At 47.7% G+C, this 22,130-nt stretch overlaps 2 protein-coding genes across 2 annotated transcripts in view; one reads left to right on the top strand and one right to left on the bottom strand.

Moving 5' to 3' along the window:
- MCTP1 (multiple C2 domains, transmembrane 1) overlaps positions 1–9,640 on the bottom strand; it is a 342,368-nt gene extending 332,728 nt beyond the window's left edge. Inside the window, exon 1 of the mRNA XM_014936839.1 lies at positions 9,620–9,640. Coding sequence (XP_014792325.1) covers positions 9,620–9,640 — 21 coding nt within the window. The remainder of the gene's footprint in view (positions 1–9,619) is intronic.
- Positions 9,641–13,564: 3,924 nt separating this feature from the next.
- FAM81B (family with sequence similarity 81 member B) overlaps positions 13,565–22,130 on the top strand; it is a 28,682-nt gene continuing 20,116 nt past the window's right edge. The window contains exons 1-3 of the mRNA XM_014936838.1: positions 13,565–13,584; positions 17,475–17,718; positions 21,416–21,534. Of these exons, the coding sequence (XP_014792324.1) occupies positions 13,565–13,584; positions 17,475–17,718; positions 21,416–21,534 (383 nt within the window). The remainder of the gene's footprint in view (positions 13,585–17,474; positions 17,719–21,415; positions 21,535–22,130) is intronic.

Here is a 22,130-nt window from a genome sequence, read left to right as displayed (position 1 = left end):
CAAGTCTGGGACTAGGACTGGATCCAGCTGCACCCAGACTCCTCTCTGAGAAGGAGTTTAGGAAGCCAGGGGGTCCTTTCTGAACCTCCTGACTATGGGAGGGTCTCCCTGACAGCTGGTCTGACCCTGTCCTCTGGGCAGTAAATAATAGAGTGCACCTTGACATCAAGTCTCATAAAACACTATCGCATTTACTACTAATTTTGTTAAATCACTATTTCACCTTAATAAATATTTCGCTACTGCCTTCTTATGGGTGAAGTCAATCACTCTGCCTGCAACAGGGACCCCATCTTCCTGAAAACACAGCTTGTGGCAGGAACTGTGAACACCACTCCTCATCTGATTGTTGTCTGGGGAAAAGTGATGGTTGTGCAGAATTGGGTGCCAAGAGCCCACTGCTTGTGCTCTCCCTGGGGAAACAGCAAACCCAAGCCCATGCCAGACCCCAGTAAACCCATCCTCTGGCTTCTGTGTCCTGTGACACTGCTGGAAACAGTGAAATTGATTGTCCCCCTCTACTGAGCACTGGTGAGGGCCCACCTTGAATACTGTGTCCAGTTTTGGACTCCTTACTACAAGAAGAACATTGAGGGGCTGGACTGTGTCCAGAGAAGGGCAACAGAGATGGTGAGGGGTCTGGAGAACAAGTCATACAAGGAGAGGCTGAGGGAGCTGGAGGTGTTCAGCCTGGAGAAAAGGAGGCTGAGGGGAGACCTTCTCGCTCTCTCCAACTCCCTGAAAGGAGGGTGTAGCCAGGGGGGGTCGGTCTCTTCTCCCAAGGAACAGGTGATGGGACAAGGGGAAACGGCCTCAAGTTCCTCCAGGGGAGGTTTGGGATGGATTTTAGGAAAAATTTGAAAGGGTTGTGAAGCCTTGGAAGAGGCTACCCAGGGCTGTGGTGGAGTCGCCATCCCTGGAGGTATTTTTGAAATACGCCAGGCACACGTGGTGCTGAGGGACATGTGTCAATGGTGGGTTTTGTCAGTGTTGGGCTGATGATTGGACTCAATGATCTGAAATGTCCCTTCCAACCCAGACAATTCTATGATTCTATTATTCTATAAAAACAGCACCCGTGTATTTCTATGTGCCATTTCCACATGCCATTTCTATGTGCCCTTCTGCTCCTCCCCACCAACCCACAACGCGTGAGCAGAAACACCTTAAGATGCAATGAAGGGTTGGGACAAAGTCTTTAGAGGACTTTGAAGGTGCTGGTGGAGGACTGAGGTGCAAGTTGCTTTACTGGGCCAGCCCTGGAAGTGCTGGAACTTGCTGAGCAAAGAGGGACCTCTTGTTACGTCTTTTAAAGGTCAGCGCTAGCGACTGGTCTGCAGGGAGGATGGGGACATGCCCCCCCAACCCAACAGCCTGGATTTTGCTCTGTCAAACAGATGCCTAAAAAACACATGTATTTTGGTCACCAGCTTAAGAAAACAGTGATTCTACCCTGTTGTCTTCTGTCCTACCTTCTTGTAGGATAGACCTAGCTTATTTCACTAATATTTACCTGAAATCCAGATATTGACAGTTGACACTGCATCACTGAAATATTTTCCAGTGCAAATAAATTTAAAGTAGGTCCATAGCAATATTTCTTAAGAGTACATGCCTTCTCCTTTTGGGAGGGGCTCTAAAAAAAATCCCCGTGTCCGATGCTGCAGGAGTTTGAATATTTTCTCTTTTATTCCATCTGTTAAAGTAATTTTTTAAGTGTTTTTATTTATCTCTAATCTTTCATCTGTTAAAAGATGCTACATCAATAACAATATATTTTAATAAGTAACAAAAATGGTATCTTTAAGCTCTTACTACAGCTGCTTAGAAGTATCCTAAGATAAACCTTTAACTATATTTTCTGGTGTAACTTACCAGCTTTTCATTTTAATACCTATATATCTGGGATTCATTTTTTTTCTTAATTCTTCTGTTTGGGAAAAGAATTTCCAGCACTGGGTTTAAGCAGTAGAAACATTTGGCAGGAAAGAGAGACAACCTCTGTAAATAAGATCATTTATTATTGTATTCATTTACTTCTCTTATGCTCAAGCAGCCAGGATTTCTCAACCATCACTTCTCTCTGTGTTATTGCAAATGTTGTCCAAAGCCAATAGAATGCTTTAAGAGAGCAACAAGGTGAGGACATATTCCAGAAATCACAAATGCGTGTGGTCCACCCAGTAATTATTAAGGTCATTTTCTGATAAAAATCTAAAACTCAATAGCTATTAACACATTTTAATACAATTTTCAGTCACTCTGCTATTGATTCCCCTCAACACATGAAATATTGGCTTTTGGCTAGTTTTCAGGTCCTGTGTTCAGCCCTTCTTAATAGGATCTGTTTACCACCAAAATACAGTTCTTCAGGACTGGGAGCACAGCTCAGATTTACTCCATGGGTAGAGAAACAGGAACAAACCCCCTGCTTTCTAGTTTTCCAAAAGGAAATGAAATAAATTCTGCCCCTCTGCTCCACTCTGGGGAGACCCTCCCCCCCAAATGCTGCCTCCAGCTCTGGGGCCACCAACACCAGAAGGACATGGAGCTGTTGGAGCGGGGCCAGAGGAGACCACAGAGATGCTGGGAGGGCTGGAGCCCCTCTGCTGGGAGGGGGGGCTGAGAGAGTTGGGGGGGTTCAGCCTGGAGAAGAGAAGGCTCCGGGGAGACCTTAGAGCCCCTTCCAGTCCCTCAAGGGGCTCCAGGAAAGATGGGGAGGGACTCTGGATGAGGGAGGGGAGCCCTAGGAGGAGGGGGAAGGGTTTGACCCTGAAAGAGGGAGATGGAGCTGAGCTGTGGGGAAGAACTTGTTTGGTGTGAGGGTGGTGAGAGCCTGGCCCAGGTTGCCCCGAGAAGCTGTGGCTGCCCCATCCCTGGAGGGGTTGAAGGGCAGGTTGGAGGGGGCTTGGAGCAGCCTGGTGTGGTGGGAGGTGTTTGACTAGATGGCCTTTAAAAATCCCTTCCAACCAAAACCATTCTATGACTCTATGAAATTGACTGTGAGCGTCTGACTCCTGGTTAAGAGCTTTTGCTCTGACTCTTCACTCTTAAGACGATTGCCCAAGGGCCTTCCTTGTCTGGACATTATCATCCCACTACTGACCATTACTTGTTATGCCTCTGCAGGGTGTTGTTACTGTGAAAAGCATATTTACATTTAGGGACCATAAAGAGTGTATATATATAAGGAGCATATATGCATCTCTCTCTCTATATATATTTTTTTTCTCCCTGAGAAGCAGATTAAACCTTCTATTAGCTGTAGAGGTGCACAGAGATTCTTGAAATAAATCTTGGAAAATGTACGTAAATATTTCTAACTCCTTATTTAAAACAGAGAATATCTCTTTCTTTTTGACATATTGGTGATTTATTCAACTTTTTATTGTCATTTCAATTTACAAACTTTCCTCACCACCTTTGGTACTCAATGCATCTGAGTTTCTAATAACAGCTAACCTTCAGTTTCGTTGGTAACTTGGGCAATACCCTCATTTCTAGGATGTTCCTTTCCATCAGCAAGGGATAAAGCCAACATGGAGTTCCTCTTCTGGTCATCCTAGAAGGCTGCATTTTTCAAGGTGGAAAGGAGATCCTTGGGAATCAAGTAGGGCACAGAGGTCAATTTGAAGCAATTAAGGTGTATTTTGGACTTGGTTATGATCCATCCAAATTAATGGCAAAATGCCATCAGTCCTCTGAGCGGGCACAAGGGCTGTGATATTGCCTGGAGTTGTGTCACCACTGGAGGAGTCACAAGACAGATGTAATTTCAGCTGCTTTTCACACTATTTTTCCCAAAACAGGTGCTAGGAGAGAGAGGAGTCACCACTTTCTGGTACTCGGTGCCGATGAGCTGCCAAATGCCGCCTTGGGATGGTTTTGCAGGTCGTTTTCACAGGAGCAGAGCTGAGAAGGGGTGCCCAGATGTTGGGTTGTGGAAAGTTTAGCTGCTCTAGTGGAGTCACCCCGTTGTCACTATGTGACGCTTTATCTCTACAGTGCCACAGAAGGATTTAAACTGATTTGTAGTCTGTTTTCTCAAGCTAAAATATTGCCTGTGCTCAGCAATATTTGTTTAAGGGGCTTACATATTCAGCTCTTGCCTTTGACATATGTTTGTAGAAAATCACAGTCGTTTTCTATTTGCAGAAGCATCAGAAAAAGGGAAGGGGCTGTCGTTTTGTGTTTTGCATCTTGACATGATGGGCTCTGTGTTGTCCCCTGCACATCCACGCTGCACGTCATGAGCAAAACACTAGAAGATCTCACTGATACAGAGGGAGCTGTCAAATACGATTCTCTGATCATTTACGCTGCGTTCTGCTCGTGTCTGATCCCTCCATGTACCTCCAGATGATGACAATGATGCACACCACATATGTGCAACCCTGCCCTTGCAGCTTACTGGTGGCTGCTCTGCGTGGAGACAGGAGCACTGATCATGTCTTGGACATCTATCTCACTTATGCTGCCCATGGCTTTACATTTCTGCAGCCCAGTTGGAAATGAAGAACGGTGATGGGTACTTCTGCCAAATAAGGTCTTCCTGACTGTGCAAGCCCTTGGATACCTCAAAGTGTCCACCTTGGACAACGCAACCACCAGGTGAACAGTAGCAGTCTTCAGAAGATGTTTCTGTGAGGTCTTGTGCAACTTGTGCTAGGGAAATGATCTGCAAATGTGCCAACATGCTCCCTGAATCACTTTTAATTTGTTCACCTGTGACCAAGTATTTCACATTAAGGGCAACCCACTGCACTAGGGTTTTCCTGGGTAGATGTTGGATATGGAGGTGAAGGGGTCTACTCTGGAGACAGAGACCCACACACCTCTAGAGACCATGGCCAAGCAGTCATTGTGGTGCTGCTGGGGATCATAGAATGGGTAGCATTGGAAGAGACTTTAAAGATCAACAAGTTCTGACCCCCCTGCCCTGGGCAGGGACACCTCCCACCACACCAGGGTGCTCCAAGCCCCCTCCAACCTGGCCTTGAACCCCTCCAGGGATGGGGCAGCCACAGCTTCTCGGGGCAACCTGGGCCAGGTTCTCACCACCCTCACGATATAGAATTTCTTATATCTAAATCTCCTCTCTTTCAATTTAAACTATTACCCTTCATCCTATTGCTCCACTCTCTGATCAAGAGTCCCTCCCCATCTCTCTTGTAGCCCCCTTTAGGTGTTGGAAGGCTGTTATAAGGTGTCCCCAGAGTCTTCTCTTCTCCAGGCTGAACCCCTCCAACTCTCAATCTGTCTTCATAGGAGAGGTGCTCCAGCCCTCTGATCATTTTGTGGCCCTCCACCAGACCAGTTCTAACAGGTCCATGTCCTTCCTGAGCTGGACACAGTCCATCCTCTCTCTCCAGGCTGGGAGAGCAGCAGCTCCTCAGCCCCCTCCTGGATGAGGACAAGAGATCGTGACCCAAGGATGGCAATTGAGCTGGGATACAGAAGAGAAACACAGCCACTAATCCTCAGCACACTTCCTCCTCAGAGCAGGCACCGGGGTTTCCTGGAGACAGGACCAAACACAAACCTCCTGGCAGCAGCAGTCCCCATCAACCGGGGACTGGCCCCTCTGCTCGGCTGCGTCCTTCTGCTGGGACATGCTAAGGAGGCAAGTTTTGCTCACCTTCCAGGTCTTACTTTAATTTAAAGTGTTTTGTCTGCTTTCTGGGGATGGGATTTTGGGGTGGGTGGCAGCAGGCATGTCTGTGGGTTGTTTCTGTGGTGTCCCCAGCAGGCCTGCAAAGTGACTACTGGGGGAGCAGGGACCTGGTGTCGCTTGGGCTCAACCCTTGTTCCCTTGGCAATTGCTTCTGGGGATCTGGCTCCTGGGATTAAGATAAACTGAAGTTTCAAAGGACAAAGGGAGAGGAAACTATCGGTTTCAGGGTAAAGCAGACAGCCTGTGGCTTCCCTGAGGCTTTCAGGTGCTCCTGTTGAAGGGGACAATTCGAAGCTGTCATGGCACTAGGGTGGTGTTTACACAAGAAGCCCCTGTCTGCAGCTCTGTTATTCTCTGTCATTTAAAAAACTTTTTTTAATTAAGAAGTTTAGATACCAAACTGCTGTTGTCTATGCAGGTGTTACGTGCGCAGCATCAGCTCAGATTTTTGAATTCAATAAATGCTCTACAGCCCAGTTCTGGGCCCCCCAGTTCCAGAAGGAGAGGGAACTGCTGGGGAGGGTACAGCAAAGGGCCTCAAAGATGATGAGGGGCCTGGAGCATCTCTGTGCTGAGGAAAGGCTGAGGGACTTGGGTCTGTTTAGTTTGGAGAATAGAAGGCTGAGGGGGGATCTGATCAACCCCTATAAATACTGAAAGGGAGGGTGTCAGGAGGACGGGGCCAGTCTTTTTTCAGTGGTGCCCAGGGACAGGACAGAGGGAATGGGCACAAACTGGAACATGGGAAGTTCCATCTCAACATGAGGAGGAACTTCTTTCCTGTGAGGGTGGCAGAGCCCTGGCAGAGGCTGCCCAAGGAGGTGGTGGAGTCTCCTTCTCTGGAGACATTCAAACCCACCTGGACACGTTCCTGTGGGACCTGTTCTGGCAGGGGGTTGGTCTAGATGGTTTCCAGAGGTCCCTTCCAACCCCATATCACTCTGTGATTCTGCATGATTCTACCATTGCTTTTCTTACAGAATCATAACTGTGTGTATTATCAAGCTTAATTTATGCATTTATAATTCACGGTGCAGTGTGAGCAATGCCAGCTGGACAGACAGAAGTATGTTATGGCTATTTGTTCTGATTCCTCAGTAACAATGTTAGGAAAAAGCTTATTATACAGCCTAATTCTTATAAAACTTCTATAGGAATTGTTACAGTATTAAAGTCACTGGACACATTTATGGGCCGAAAGTGTGTTTTTTGACAACACTGATGCAAATGTATGGGTTGACATGGACCCTGTCAGAACTATCTAAAGCAACTTGCAGTTGCTCTGAAAGCCCACCTAAAACTCCTGAAGAGTCCCAGCCTTCTGCAGTGTGGGGCTCAGGGCAGCAGGGCTGGTACCCGAGGTCCATGGCACGAGCATCTCCTGGTGCCCTGTGCATGGGAACAGCCACGTCCAGACACTAAATGCACAAAAGCCCAGAACTCCTCTGAGCCTGTGCTTTGCCCAGCCTTTTTCTAGCCTCATTTTGAGAAGATTTTCAAAGGTCTGATGACTTTTCTGAGCACATCTACGTTTCCTGAGCATGCCCACAGCCAGAACAGGGGAGACTTGGCTCCCCTTGGATGCCTCCAGAGCATCTCAGAGGATGCTCAAAAAAAAAAAGAGGAAAGCCCTGGAAGGTGCCAGGGTGGAGGGCTGAAGGTGTCTCTTTTTGCAAGTGCTTTTCATTCAGTGCCGAAACTTTCATGGGCAGGGGGTGGGGTGGTGTTCTGCAAACACAATTAAGTGACACAGCAAACGAGGCCTGCAGTGGGATTTCTTAGAACAGCAGAGTTAAAACATTTGGAGACAACATCCTCTGTGCAGCCTCAGACAGGCAGAACTGGCTAGTTAAAGTACTCACAAGTATTGTTTTTCTACCTTTGCCTTCTAAATAGGGACTGAAACTGACCAAGGGAAAAGGGTAAAATGCCTGCAATTACACAGTTTTGTATTACTTGAGCAGTATAATGTTGCAGCCTGACTTCTCTCCAAAGACTTTCTATTTTAAAATGTTCTGCATGCATTTGATATCTCTACTTTTAGATGATTATAGGCATATGTGCGACCGGTTTGCTGTGTTGATAAAAATGTGAGGGCCAATTATATCATTACTGTTAAAATTTCACCCCTGGTGGACGTGGCAATAAAATGTCAGGTTTGGGCTCCGTTTGTGGAGATTTAACCCCGTGTCAGAACATAGGTGGAGATCAGTTGATGAAGGCTGCGTCCTGTGGTTAGCCCCTGCTTGAAGAGATATGTTATATGGGAAGTCCAGACAGAGGATGACAGCAGCCCTTGGGGTTTTAACACCAGGGAGAGCTGAAGTTGGCAGGCCAATGGACGAGCCAAGAAGGAAAAACTGAGTGTCCCCCCAAAGAAGCCCTCCACAGTGTCTGTGCTGCCTGCGTGGTGCGTCCATCCCCAGCCCCACCGAGTCCTCTCATTTTTCCCCTTTGCAGCCTGGTGAGGATGGCAATGGGAAGGGCTTTGGCCACCCACCAAGGAGCTGCCCTCCACCTCCAGAGCAAGGATTTCACCTTCAGGGCAGAGATCCCTGGTACCTCTCTCAGCCTGAGATGTTTTCCCAGGAAACGCTCCCTGATGCTGGTTTTTCCTGCTGTTGAGTACAGAAGTCTATATAAGTATAACATAATATACTATATACGTATAGTATAAGTCACGTATAACTCAACATGCTCGGCGTACTGGCTGTGCTCCACAGCTCTCAACCCAGCTCTGCAAGGCGTCCCAGCTTGTCTGGGTTTTATCTGGTATGGAAAGAGACATCTCCTGTTTCAGCCTGGTTCGGATAACAATTCAGGAGACAGACCCGAGCGCAGCATCGGGCCGAGGAAGACATTTGCTGAACTCCTCAGGTCATTACCATTGTCTAGAAACCTCCTGTTCGGCAGATGTTATCAAGGAATTGCAAACAGGAGCAACAGGATTATTTAATTCATGACAGAAGCAATTAGGCAGCGCCGACAAATTGTTATTGTGTATGTGCTGCGAAACATTTGTTATTGGTTTTAGCAAGGAACACGCCTGGGGTTAAACTCATCAAATACTTTCTGCTCACCCCCACCCCGGGTCGCCCGCCCAGCGCCCACAGCCCTTTCTCCAGACTCTGCTCTGCTGCTGCCTGAGAAACATCCTGGAGAAACACCCCAACGACCCCAAAATCCCCACCCTCATTACTCCAGGGTGGCCAGAAGCCCCCGGGAGCCTGCCTGAGAAACATCCTGGAGAAACACCCCAAAGACCCCCAAAATCCCCATCCTCGTTACTCCATGGTGGCCAGAAGCCCCCAGGAGCCTTGTGGTACCTTGTGGGGTGGGATGGAGGAGGTCAGACCTTCGCTCCGCTGCTGGTCCAACCCATCCATCCACATTACAGCCCAAGGAGAGGAAAAGCCATCAGTGCAGCCGGGTGTGCACCGTGCTGCACTTACAGCACTGCATTACATGTCACTTTGCTGTATTTTTTATTTTATGAGGAGTTTCATGCATCTTTGTTGTGTGTTGATTATTTAAGAGAGTCTCTATGCAACAGCTATGCAATTTTGTGCCTACTTTATAGTCTCATGCCTCTTCATGCAGCAGCCTTCATAATGATTTATTTGATGAGCAGCAGAAGTGAGGTAAGTGCTCTGTAATACATAAATAAAAATCAGCTAATAATTCACGGGGTTTATACATAAAAAAATGCATTAAATATATATATAAAAATATTAAATATCTTAAATAAAAAACACACTACTTGACGACATTTTCCTTGACTTGTTCGTAGCTAATAATTTTAGAAGAGTGACCTTAAGTTCAGTATTCTCAGACAGACATCACTATTGACACCCGTATTTATCTAGACACCAAGAGATGAGTCACATCACCGATCGCTTTATTCAGCAGGTGACTTCTAGAACAATGCAAACACATTCAACTCACCATCTCGCAGAGTTTGTCCATTCCCAAGCCACCGTCCTTCCAGGGGAACCTCCGTTATCACCCTGTGGGTATGAAATGTGCTGCTCCGTCTAGAGGAGCCCCTGATTCAGTGAGCTGATTCCTGCAGCATCCTTTCTACAACGGGGATGAAGACTCTAATTAAGAGCCCAAGTGATTCATGCTGAGGTATTATGAACCTCTGCAGTCTGGTAATGTACTTCCTCAGGACGCCTGAGGCTCTTCCAGAGCAACACGTGGTGGTTCACGCAACAGGAGCTCTTCTGCTCCGTTGTGGTTTCCTCATCCCATAAAATTGATTTCAGTCCCCATGATGAACTGGTGTCTGCACTGCCCTTTCCGAACCTCCCATCCTGGTCTGCCCCAAGCTCTGCTCTGCTCTCTGCTGGTGCTGGCTGGAGATATTTTTCTGAAATAAGATCTCCATCATTTCCTTGACCCCTGCCTCCACGAAAGGATTGGCTCCAAACAGCTTCCATTTTGTAGGACGTGTGAAGATCCTGGCTTCTCATGCCACTCACTAACCACTGACCTCCAGTTCAGGAGCGTTTCATAGATGGTCAATGAACATCATGAACTTTCAGAATGTTGAGCTCCTGGGTGGGCTTGTGTCTCTGCACGCTCTTACGCACATTGGTATTTGAGTTGCTAGAGCCATGCATGGCTGTTGATGTAGCAATTTGCCTTCTACCTCCCTTCTCATGGGTCATCATATCTACTTTAATATGTGTGCAGCAGAGACACTGTACTTGCTTTTCTGTCAGAAGCATCGCAACGACCAAGGAACATGAAATCACGGCACTGGCTCCACACTGGAATTACCACAAGCCCAAGTCTGACCTGTGTCCTGCCGAGGGGTGATGGGTGCCCTTGCTGGGCAGGGCTAGAGCTCCAGGGTGCCCTTGCTGGGTGCTGCTGGAGCATCTGGGAGCCCTTGCTGAGTGCTGCTGGACCTCCTGCCCCATAGTGATGCTGAGAGCTTCTTCTGATGCTCAGTCCCTTGGCCACCTCGGCTTGTGAAGTTACAGGCTCACAAGTCCGTCCTTCTTCTTCAGGAGTCATACTGTCTCAAGTTCACATCTCAAATGTTTGACCTGCTGGTTCCACTAGCTGGGAGAATAAGCTAATAAAAGTTCTGACATGCTGACACTAGCTGGGAGAATAAGCTAATAAAAGTTCTTCCTAAAATGCTGACACTTTTTGTTTGTTCATTTATTGACCAAAACGTGACATTTTAAGCCACCTGCATCAGAGTTGTCGAGTTCCACAGCTTGCTGAGTCCCTCGCTCTGGGCCGTGTCTGGAGCCACTTCAAGCAGGGAAGGTGCTGTGAGCAATCTCTGTGAGTAGGGAAAAACAGATATGAGATGATACAGGGCCAACCCTGAACATTACTTTTTTTTTGCACAGAGATTTTTTCCCATGCTGAAGTATGGGAAATGTTTTTATTAAATGAGCTAAGAGGTAAATAGAGATCACTGTTGTGCAACAGCAGCTGCACATAATTTATACTGTTATGCAGAAAATTTCTGCAAGGTTTGGAAGGCTTTTTCAAGATTTCTGTTGAAATAGCTGCGGTGAAACCATTCTGTGTGGCCAGATTTACTGCGTGTTTCTGATGGCTCTTAAAACCAGCCCAGGGATTTCTTAACGGAGCTTCTGCACAGCAGGGATGGGCCCTGGTTCTCAGACAGAAAATATCCACAGCTGGGTTATAATGGAGAATCATGGAACTGTCAGAGTTGGAAGGGACCTCTAGAGATCATCCAGTCCAACTCCCCTGCCAAAGCAGGGCTGCCCAGAGCACATCACTCAGGAGCATCCAGGTGGGGCTTGAAGATCTCCAGAGAAGGGGACTCCACACCCTCCCTGGGCAGCCTCTGCCAGGGCTCTGCCACCCTCACCCCAAACAAGTTCTTCCTCAGATTGGAGTGGAACTTCCCATGGTCCAGCTTGTGCCCGTTGCCCCTCGTCCTGTCACTGGGAACCACTGAAAAGAGTCCGGCTCCATCCTCCTCGAACCCATCCTTTAGAGACTTGTCCGCATTAAGTCTCTGCCTTTTCTTCTCCAGACTAAAGTGCCCCAGCTCTCTCAGCCTTTCCTCATCAGGGAGATGCTCCAATCCCTCCATCGCCTCTGTTGCCCTACGCTGGACTCTCTCCAGCAGTTCCCTGTCTCTCTGGAACTGGGGAGCCCAGAACTGGACACAGGATTCCAGTTGTGGCCTCCCCAGCGCAGAGCAGAGGGGGAGAATGACCTCCCTCCACCTCCTGGCCACACTCTGCCCTATGTGGCCCAGGATGCCATTGGCCTCTTGGCCACAAGGGCACATTGCTGGCTCCTGGAGAGTTTACTCTCCACCAGGACCCCCAGATCCTTCTCTTCAGAAGTGCTTTCCAGCAGGTCCACCTCTAACCTATATTGGTGCCTGGGGTTCTTCCTCCCCAGGTGCAGGACCCTACACTTGCCTTTATTGAACCTCATGAGGTTCTTCTCTGCCCAGCTCTCCAGCCTGTCCAGGTCATGCTGGATGACAGCACAGTCCTCTGGCATGTCACCCAGCCCGCCCTCCTAGTTTGGTATCTTCAGCGAACTTGCTGATGATACCTGCAAGTTTGAAGAAGAAGGGGTGATTGGGACACTGCAGGGAGGGCAGTGTGACCTAAATCAAAAGGGCAAACTGCTCTACCCCAGCAGGTGAAAAATCTCAGGACGCTGGCAAGCTGCCCCTCAGTCCTTATACAAGTTCTTCCTTGGATATGGATGTCCAAAAACCAAAGAAAAAGTAAATTATTTCTGCAATATATGAATTGACTGAGTCGTGCAACAACTCGGGTTGGACAGGAGCTGTTTTTCAGTTCTGAGGAATATCTCTGCTTTCTGTGTCCTGTCCCTTAATCAGTGAGAACTTGTGCAGTGCAGGATGTATTTTTGGCATTAGCATCATGTAGGGATGGTATGTGGCCAGGGAGGGACACGCTGGTGAGAAAGGCCCCGTGTCAGGGCTGGCAGCAGAATGCTGGAACGAAGCTCAAAAAGTTTAGGTCTTGAAGTATTTTCTCCTACACCCCTATCAGCAACTTGACCAGAAAAAGCCCGGCTTCTCCTTAATCCTTACCTGCTCTCTGCTGAATAAGCAGAGAAATGAGGATGGATTTGCATCTGCCAAGAATGTTCAAGGTTCATGTGAGTTGAAGGGCCACGTCAATTACTCATGACCATGAGATGCCACTGCAGTAGCTTACTCCTTTTTTTTCTCTTTTTTTTCTTTTTTTTTTTTTTCATAGAATTGAGGGAACAACTTTAAGTAACAGCAAACTGATTAACTGTGGTTGATGTCACATTTATAAATGTTCCTTCTCTGATTTTTTTTTATATTTTTTTGCAGTTTCTTTAACCCTGCAGGCCACTGACTTAAACTTGGTTTCCTAAAGTTGAAAGTACAGTTGTTCCACCAGAAAAGTCTTTTTCTTTCTGTGCCACCAGAAAGGTCATAGTCTCATGGCAGAACAATGAAGTCATTTGCTATGAGGAAAATACCCCTCTTTATCTTTTAATTAAAGCACTTGCAGTAGTAACAAAAATAAACAGAATCCAGGAAATACAGCATCCAGAAGCATTTGCCCCATTTTGAAACTTCTCTTCTCCTTATGTGCAATGGCTCCCTGCAAGTGTCCCTGCATTGCTCTTGGTCTACTTTTAAGGAAAGTGAAGTTGCTCTGCCGTTAACAATTTTTTAATTCCTTTGGTGTTTCAGATAGATCTGACAGAGGCATAGTGCTCAGAGATCTGAAACAAACTGCAAGTTTCCTGCAAGTTTTAAGAGAACGGGCAGCCATGTAGAGCTGCAGTGTCCCTCCTGATCTTCAGTGTGAAGTGAGGGTCATTTATTTAATTTTATTTCATTTTATTGACCGAAGTCCAACCATGGCTTGTGGCTACCCCAGGTGTGCTGCCCCTGGGCTGGTGGAGCAGATTTGTGGGCTGGGAGGGAGTGGAGGTCTCAGGGTCACCACAGGGAACTGAGGACATCCCATCTGGAGGGGTGGGAAAGGCCAAGGGAAACAGGGAAGAGGGAAGATTTTGGTGAAGTACTGTAAAAGCGCAGACTTTGGGAACAGCACTCTGTTCACAGAATGACATTTTGAATGTGGCTCTGTCGAATACAAGAAGTTAAAGCGTGGTCTCCAACGGCCTGTGGCAAGCCCAGGTTTTCCCTCTCCTGAAGATATTTCCAAAAAATTGATGTGAATACACCAGTCAGCTGCACTGGGACCAGCAGATTCCTCTGTACATCTCCAGCGACACTTGTCAAGGGCAGAAGCAAGGCTGGGGCTGTCATACAAAGGCATTTCTCTCATTTTTTCCTACGTGATAAAATGAGAGCGGTATGACCCAGATGGCCTACACCCACCGCTCAGCTCTCCTCTTCCAACCTCCATCCATCTCCCACCATCTCTGTTAGCCTCAGTCTTCAGACCCAGACTGTAGATCTGATCCAGCTTCCCTATTTGGTTTTCCTCTTGCTTGACTCTACTTGACTCTGAAGGGGAAGGACTCTTGATGGGAGGAGGGGGAAGGGTTTGACCCTGAAAGAGGGGAGATGGAGCTGAGCTGTGGGGAAGAACTTGTTTGGTGTGAGGGTGGTGAGAGCCTGGCCCAGGTTGCCCCGAGAAGCTGTGGCTGCCCCATCCCTGGAGGGGTTCAAGGGCAGGTTGGAGGGGGCTTGGAGCAGCCTGGTGTGGTGGGAGGTGTCCCTGCCCAGGGCAGGGGGTGGCACTGGGGGGGCTTGAAGGTCCCTTCCCACCCAAACCATTCTGTGATTCTATGATTCTGTCCTTTCTCTTGAACACTCCAGGAGCAGCTGAGCTCAGGGTTTGGGATGTCTTCTGATACAGCCAGTTCCTCCTGGCTCTCTTCACCTCACTCTCATGGGAGCAGACACTGCAGCTTATCCATCAGTAGGGAGCTCTTATTCCATTAGCTTCCTTCGTTTTCCAGCAGTATCTCTGCTGGTAATACCTGGATACTTAAGGCCATTAGCGTGGATGCTTTAGCACTTCAGCTGGAGAATGGAGCATCTCATTTGCCTTGGCCCAGAGCCACAGGAGAAGGCTCTGCCTGCAGAAAGCATCCTGACATGGGAGGAGAAACTGGTGCAAAGTACTCTCAGGGTATGAAATCTTTGGAATCTGAAAACCTTGGCTTCTCCACTCAGAGGAGATTATGACTGATAATAGTAATTATGACTGATAATAATAATTGATGTGTTCAGAGCAGTAGATTGCAAGCTTAGCTTATTGCACACACTCACTCTTTTGAAGGAGGTCATTAATAAATCAAAGTGGCTTGGACCTCCTGAATCCATGTTAGTTCTATTAAAGCCAAACAAAATCAAAGCTCAAACTGAAGTTAATTTCTACAAATGATGGATCTAAATTGTTGGTAACTGTCCCGGTGCCACAGAAAACGGGGGCTGTTTTATTGCCCTGACTGTGCATACAAGCCTTTGAACTGACACACAGTGGCAGAGGGTAGAAGGTGGTGATGGTCCCAGACTCATAAGAGGAGGCAGATATTTATGGAAGATGACACGAGGTAGCCATCTCCCCTTCTCCCAGACGTTCACATTTAGAGATGCGCTCCAAGCTGATGACAGCTTGCTTGGGGTCTGGCCAGATGGTGGGGGTGTCCACCCATGAAAGGCCTCAGAAGTCATAGAATCACAGGATGGTTTGGGTGGGAAGGGACCTTCAAGCCCCCCCAGTGCCACCCCCTGCCCTGGGCAGGGACACCTCCCACCACACCAGGCTGCTCCAAGCCCCCTCCAACCTGCCCTTCAACCCCTCCAGGGATGGGGCAGCCACAGCTTCTCGGGGCAACCTGGGCCAGGCTCTCACCACCCTCACACCAAACAAGTTCTTCCCCACAGCTCAGCTCCATCTCCCCTCTTGCAGGGTCAAACCCTTCCCCCTCCTCCTAGGGCTCCCCTCCCTCATCCAGAGTCCCTCCCCATCTTCCCTGGAGCCCCTTGAGGGACTGGAAGGGGCTCTGAGGTCTCTCTGGAGCCTTCTCTTCTCCAGGCTGAACCCCCCAACTCTCTCAGCCTGTCTTTTGTTATCTTTTTGTTTAGAGCTTTTACCAAGAAGAGACTGAACTTAAGTGTTCAGATTTGTTCGTATGTCATGGCTGCCGAAGGTCATGCTTATTTTAAGACCTTAATTGCGCAGACAAATGTGAAGTAGCTGCTGGTACAGGCAGACATCAGGCAGCTGCAGAACATCCTTGCAGCCCATATGGCTGTAAAATCTGCGGCAGAGTATCCTTAGGCGTACTTCAGTCATCAAACTGTCATCTCTGCATTTTGTGTATTGATCGAGTAGGGTTGTTGAACTCTCTTCTCTCCTCCTTTCTTTATTAAAAATTATCTTTACATCAGAACTTTTATTTATAGCAGTTTAAAAGCAGAGATCAAGGAAAAAAACGTGTGTGACTTCTTCCCCAAATGACTAACTGGGTATTTTTCTTCATCATTAAGCTACAGGGTTTAGCTAGGCTGCGTGATGAAAGGGTACTTCATATAGCACTGAGAGCATAAAAAATATGCCATTCAGGTTAAACTCAGACATAAAACACACTTCATTTTCTGGATAATATGCAAGCCCAACTTTCTGCAGTAATTAAGTCTCTCTCTGGCTTTTTACAGAAAAAAAGTAACTGGTGTCTCTAGTTTCCCTCAAACTCCAGATTGTGCCAAGCTAAATTGAGCTTCACTCTGTACCAGCCAGCTTCAGACCCTCCAACATCCTCCCCATCTTCTATATTTACCCCCCATTTCACTGGGCGTATCTGAGCCCCTGGCTCACTCCCCTGGGTTTCAGCAGGCAGATGGGGAGCTGTAAGAAAACCATTCAGGTTTCAGGCTTTTTCTCCAGTGGGTAGGTGTAAATAATACAAAGGAAAAGCAAACCCAAGCATTGCTGCATTTGGCAGGAGCTCTCCTGCTGCCCCCTCTCAGCTCGTGCGTGTTCCTTGGGATGCTCTGCACGAGCAACACCATACCCACCAGGATGTCCCCAAAGGTGGTGACGGGGTGTGTTTGGTTTTGCCTTTATTTTAAATGAAATAGGCAGAGGCTAAAATGAGGATTGCAATGGCGATATATTATAGAAGTACCTTGAAACCTCTGAAAAATAAACCCATGTCCTTAAGCTATATGGGTCTTAAGCTTATGGTCCTTAAGCTATATATGGCACTTAAGCTATAGGGAGGGACTCTTGATGAGGGAGGAGAGCCCCAGGAGGAGGGGGAAGGGTTTGACCCTGCAAGAGGGGAGATGGAGCTGAGCTGTGGGGAAGAACTTGTTTGGTGTGAGGGTGGTGAGAGCCTGGCCCAGGTTGCCCCGAGAAGCTGTGGCTGCCCCATCCCTGGAGGGGTTCAAGGGCAGGTTGGAGGGGGCTTGGAGCAGCCTGGTGTGGTGGGAGGTGTCCCTGCCCAGGGCAGGGGGTGGCACTGGGGGGGCTTGAAGGTCCCTTCCCACCCAAACCATCCTGTGATTCTATGGGTTTCACCTAACAGCTGAAAATACACTATTTACATCTACAAGGCCATTAAAAGGGTCAATGCCCAAACGTTAGCCCTATGTGGAGGGGTTGTTATTCCTTGTGGTACTGCAGGGATTCATAACCAATGTGTGGGAGCATCAAAGCCCCTGGCACCACAGACAACCTGGACAGCTTTGAGAATGGTCCTGCTGTGGGCAGGAGACCACCAACAGTTGCATCGCTTGCCTTGCTTGCCATGGCTGGTGTAACGCCAGGGTTTTTGGTGTTCACAGGAGAGACCCTTCTCCTCCTCCTCACCCCAGAGACAGGGCTCACCTGCTGGAAGAGCGGTTGACCAGCCAGGAGAGGACCACGGCTTTCCTCCTTCACCAGGCTTTCCGAATCAAAGACGACATCGCCTCCTACCTCCATGGAAACAATGGTTATAAGCACGGGGAGACTGCTGCCCGGCGGCTGCTGGAAAACCACATCCAGGCCATCACCAGCATCGTTAAGAAGCTCAGCCAGGACATTGAGGTAATGCATGCCAAGGAGCATCTCCCTGCTTTTGTGGTGGGGCTCTAGCCTGCGGTACATTCAGCAGTAACATTGGTTCCAGGAGCAGAAAAGTACTCAAAATGACCATTTTAGTTAAATTCCAATTTTTCTTATATGGGGCACATGTGAAAGCAGAAGGGAGGGGATGAGGTAAATTATTTATTTTTTTTAAAAAAGGAAAACAAATGATATAAAAGCAGATTAGTGACTTTTGGTGGTGTTTTGGATTCTATTTGCTTTCAGTTTCGTTTTAGTGTGAGAGATGATTGAGCTTGAGGGAAATCAGGAGCAAGCTGTATTTTAATCTAACATATAACGTCAAGACTCAAGCTTGGGTTACCTTCTTAGTTTTCCTGACGCAGAGGTTCTACTACTTTGTGTAAACTTCTGCGTGCAAACAATCAAATACTGCTGAAACCTGCCACAAAGCTCAGTTCAAACTGGAAAGAAGGTTTAGGCTCAGGTTTTATTTAAACTGACCGGTGGTTCTGTGCTGGAAATGCGTGGGATGCCCTTTTTCAGCCTGAAAACTTCTGATTATTGCCGTTACTTGTCAAATTTATATGTGAAATTTGCCAGCACTTTTTCTGGGGCAGAGATCTAAAATACAAAAAGATCCTGAAATAAACTTCTACAGAGATTTTTTTTGTCCTTTGAAGTGTTAAATGTCTTATAAATGCCACTAAATTCACAACATATTTTATTTATCCTGTAGTTGGAGAAATATTTTTTATCTTCTTTACATTTGTCTTATGAAGTGTACAATTGTGTTTCACCTGAAATTAACCTGAATTAAAACCAGGGTCTGCACTCACTTCATACTGATTTTGTTTTCAAGATTTTGATCCTATGGTGATAAGCAATGCTATAAAAATGACTTCTTTTAGATCATCCAACTGCCATAACCGTATCCAGGTCAAGTATGTGCAGGACTGTTTTGCTAGGAAAATGCCAGAGATGCTATCAGCATCTAAATCTCATCTTCTCCCTTGCTTGAAAATTACTCTTCTTCAGGTCCTAATCTCAGGTGGGTGTTTGCTTTGTGTATTTGGCCATGAGGGTTTGACAAGGGCAGAGACCGACAGACAGCACCGAAAACAGCAGAGCGAGTCATGTCAATCAAAGCCACTACACAATTAGTGGAGGTTTGGAGACCTTGCTTCTAGCATGCAGCAGAGTGGTTGAGCAGCAGTTGATTTCTCAAGAATTGGGAAAAAAACCCCAAATAATAGAGGAGTCTGCCAGGAAATGTGACTCACTCATACTCCAAATCTTCCCCAAAGCAGGAAGAAGGACATGGAGCTGTTAGAGCGGGGCCAGAGGAGGCCACAGAGATGCTGGGAGGGCTGGAGACCCTCTGCTGGGGGGACAGGCTGAGAGAGTTGGGGGGTTCAGCCTGGAGAAGAGAAGGCTCCAGGGAGACCTCAGAGCCCCTTCCAGTCCCTCAAGGGGCTCCAGGAGAGATGGGGAGGGACTCTGGATGAGGGAGGGGAGCCCTAGGAGGAGGGGGAAGGGTTTGACCCTGCAAGAGGGGAGATGGAGCTGAGCTGTGGGGAAGAACTTGTTTGGTGTGAGGGTGGTGAGAGCCTGGCCCAGGTTGCCCCGAGAAGCTGTGGCTGCCCACTGGCCACTGCCCCTTCCTGGCTGGCAGCCCCCTGGCAAATGGTTGCCCCGGCTCTGTCTGTAGGGGAAGAGGGTCCCACACTGCATCCAGCACAGGGAAACCTCTCCACAGCAACCTCACCAAACTTCAAGCATTTGCAGTTGAAATTTTCCTTCCTATTTGTCCCTTCCTATCAATTTATTTTTAAAAAAATTCACTCAGTGTGAATAATTTCAAATAAAAAGTCAATAAAAGCCCCTCTATTTCTGCATGAACCTGATATTTGCGTAAAAAAAAGGGTAAAAGCTGTGCTCTGAGCAGCGGAAGTGATGTGCCGGGCTGAATTACACTGAAATATCAGCCCCAGGCCCCTCCTTTCAACCTGAGAAGTAAAATCTGGGGGTTTTAGATGTGATTCTCCCCCTCCGCTCCCCGTCTGTGAAAGGTCACAGCAGCAGCAGAAGGGCTTCCTAAAATGAACGTTTGTGACATGTTCGGATGCCATCAGGAGGAGCTGCTTCAGAAGAGCCTGCAGGGCAGTTACTCCTTCCATCTTCAGATCAGACTTCTAATACTGTGCAATGAGTGAGAAATCAGGCCACGTGATGAGGAATGAGGGTAACACAAGGCATAAGGATGCTTACAGTGAGGATCCTAAACATGAGGAGGAACTTCTTTCCTGTGAGGGTGGCAGAGCCCTGGCAGAGGCTGCCCAGGGAGGTGGTGGAGTCTCCTTCTCTGGAGACATTCAAACCCACCTGGACACGTTCCTGTGGGACCTGCTCTGGGCAGGCCTGCTCTGGCAGGGGGCTGGACTAGATGATCTCCAGAGGTCCCTTGCAAACCCATGTCATTCTGAGATTCAGTGACCCACACCCATGTTCAGGGCTGGGTGGGTGTATCTGTGATGTCCTTTAACAGCAGGTCCATGCCTTCAGTGGAGCCAAAACCATGATAAGGACATGTTTTTCTACACACACTGAGTGAAGTGCATTGGCCTGGACAACAGCATTGGCAGAGTGTGGTGAGCACGACCAGGGAAATGATGGTCCCTCAGTATTGGTGAGGCCCCACCTCGAATGCTGTGTCCAGTTTTGGGGCCCTCACAACAGGAGGGACCTTGAGGGGCTGGAGCGGGTCCAGAGAAGGGCAACAGAGCTGGTGAGGGGTCTGGAGCACAAGTCTTGTGAGGAGAGGCTGAGGGAGCTGGGGGTGTTCAGCCTGGAGAAGAGGAGGCTGAGGGGAGACCTTCTCGCTCTCTCCAACTCCCTGAAAGGAGGGTGTAGAGAGATGGGGGTCGGTCTCTTCTCCCAAGGAACAGGTGATGGGACAAGAGGAAACGGCCTCAAGTTGCTCCAGGGGAGGTTTAGGATGGATGTTTGGAACAATTTCCACACTGAAAGGGTTGTGAAGCCTTGGAAGAGGCTGCCCAGGGCAGTGGTGGAGTCACCATCCCTGGAGGGATTTCAAAGCCGGGCAGACGTGGTGCTGAGGGACATGGGTTAGTGGTGGGTTTTGTCAGTGTTGGGTTGATGGTTGGACTCCATGATTTGAAAGGTCCTTTCCGACCTGGACAATTCTGCAATTCCATGATTCTGTGTTTTGAGGCGTGGGCAGACTGTGCTTGGGGCAGAGATCCTGTGCCCTCCTCTGCTCTGCCTGGTCCTCCCTGCAAAGCTTGGCTGCAAGCCCCCCAGGCTGTGGCAAAACTCTCCTCCCTCCTAGAAACACCCAGTGAAAAGGAGCCTGAGTTAAAAAGAAAAGTGTTATTTATTATGAGTTGCAGTGTACGGCGGATATTTGAGGGACACAATAAAACTAATTTCCCAATTTTTCCATTTTCTACTTTTTGCTTGCTAGACTTCTCAACATAAAGCACATTTCAAGGAGAAAATGGCATATCATTTATGCAGATATTGATTTTTGAAAGAAAAATATACCATTACTTTGTTCAAGAAAGAAGAACAAGCTTTTAGACCCGCTGCTTTAACTGCTGCCTTGCGCTCCATTTTGAAATGAAAAAACAAAACAAAACAGAGAACCCAAAGTGTGGTAATGGTCTTGAATTTACAGGTTTTGGAGAGGCAAATTAGAACAAGGGATGGTGCTGCAGTAGAAACTAATTTTGCTGTTCGAAGCCTGGACCATAAATACATCCAGGGTCTCGGAGACCTGCGTGGAAGAGTGGCGAGGTAAGGAACGCGCAACGGCCCTCGTTTCCATCTCTGCTGGTCGATCCGTGCGGATTCGGAGTGGGCATGAATGTACTTTTCACTTATTTTCCATCTCCGTTTTAGTGCCAGATCTGTGCTTTGCGCTCTCCACGTTAGAAAAATTGCCAAGCCAGGGAAAAAAAGCTATATTTTCCTGTCTCATTCCTCATCACACACTTATCATTTCAGAGATTTTTTTTCTTTTCCAGCCTGGCTGGACTTCAGCAGAGGTGGTTATTTCCTCCCACTGAAATTCTCCTTTTGTTTCAATAAAAGTTTTACTTTCCCTCTTGGAAAGTAGGTCTTGCTGAGTGAGCTTGATTTCTTCTTTTGGCGAGATTTTAAGTTTCCATTGGTACGAGTAATTGCATGTAGGTAACAGGTGGACTTTGGTGGGGCACTTAGTAACACACAATATTATGATTAAAAGAAAGACAAAGTGAAACTGTGCTATGTAATATCAAGAGAGCACATGGATTAAGAACTGTCTGAGCTGATATAATGGAAAAAGTGATAGTTAAGGAAGAAAATTCTCTGAATGTGTTTGTTTTTTTTCTCCAGAGACTAGTCATCTC

This window comes from Calidris pugnax, unplaced genomic scaffold (assembly GCF_001431845.1).
Source record: "Calidris pugnax isolate Ruff unplaced genomic scaffold, ASM143184v1 scaffold40, whole genome shotgun sequence".
In the NCBI taxonomy this organism is placed as follows: domain Eukaryota; kingdom Metazoa; phylum Chordata; class Aves; order Charadriiformes; family Scolopacidae; genus Calidris; species Calidris pugnax.
Note: the sequence above shows the minus strand (reverse complement) of the source record. Positions and strands in the feature narration are given on the sequence as shown.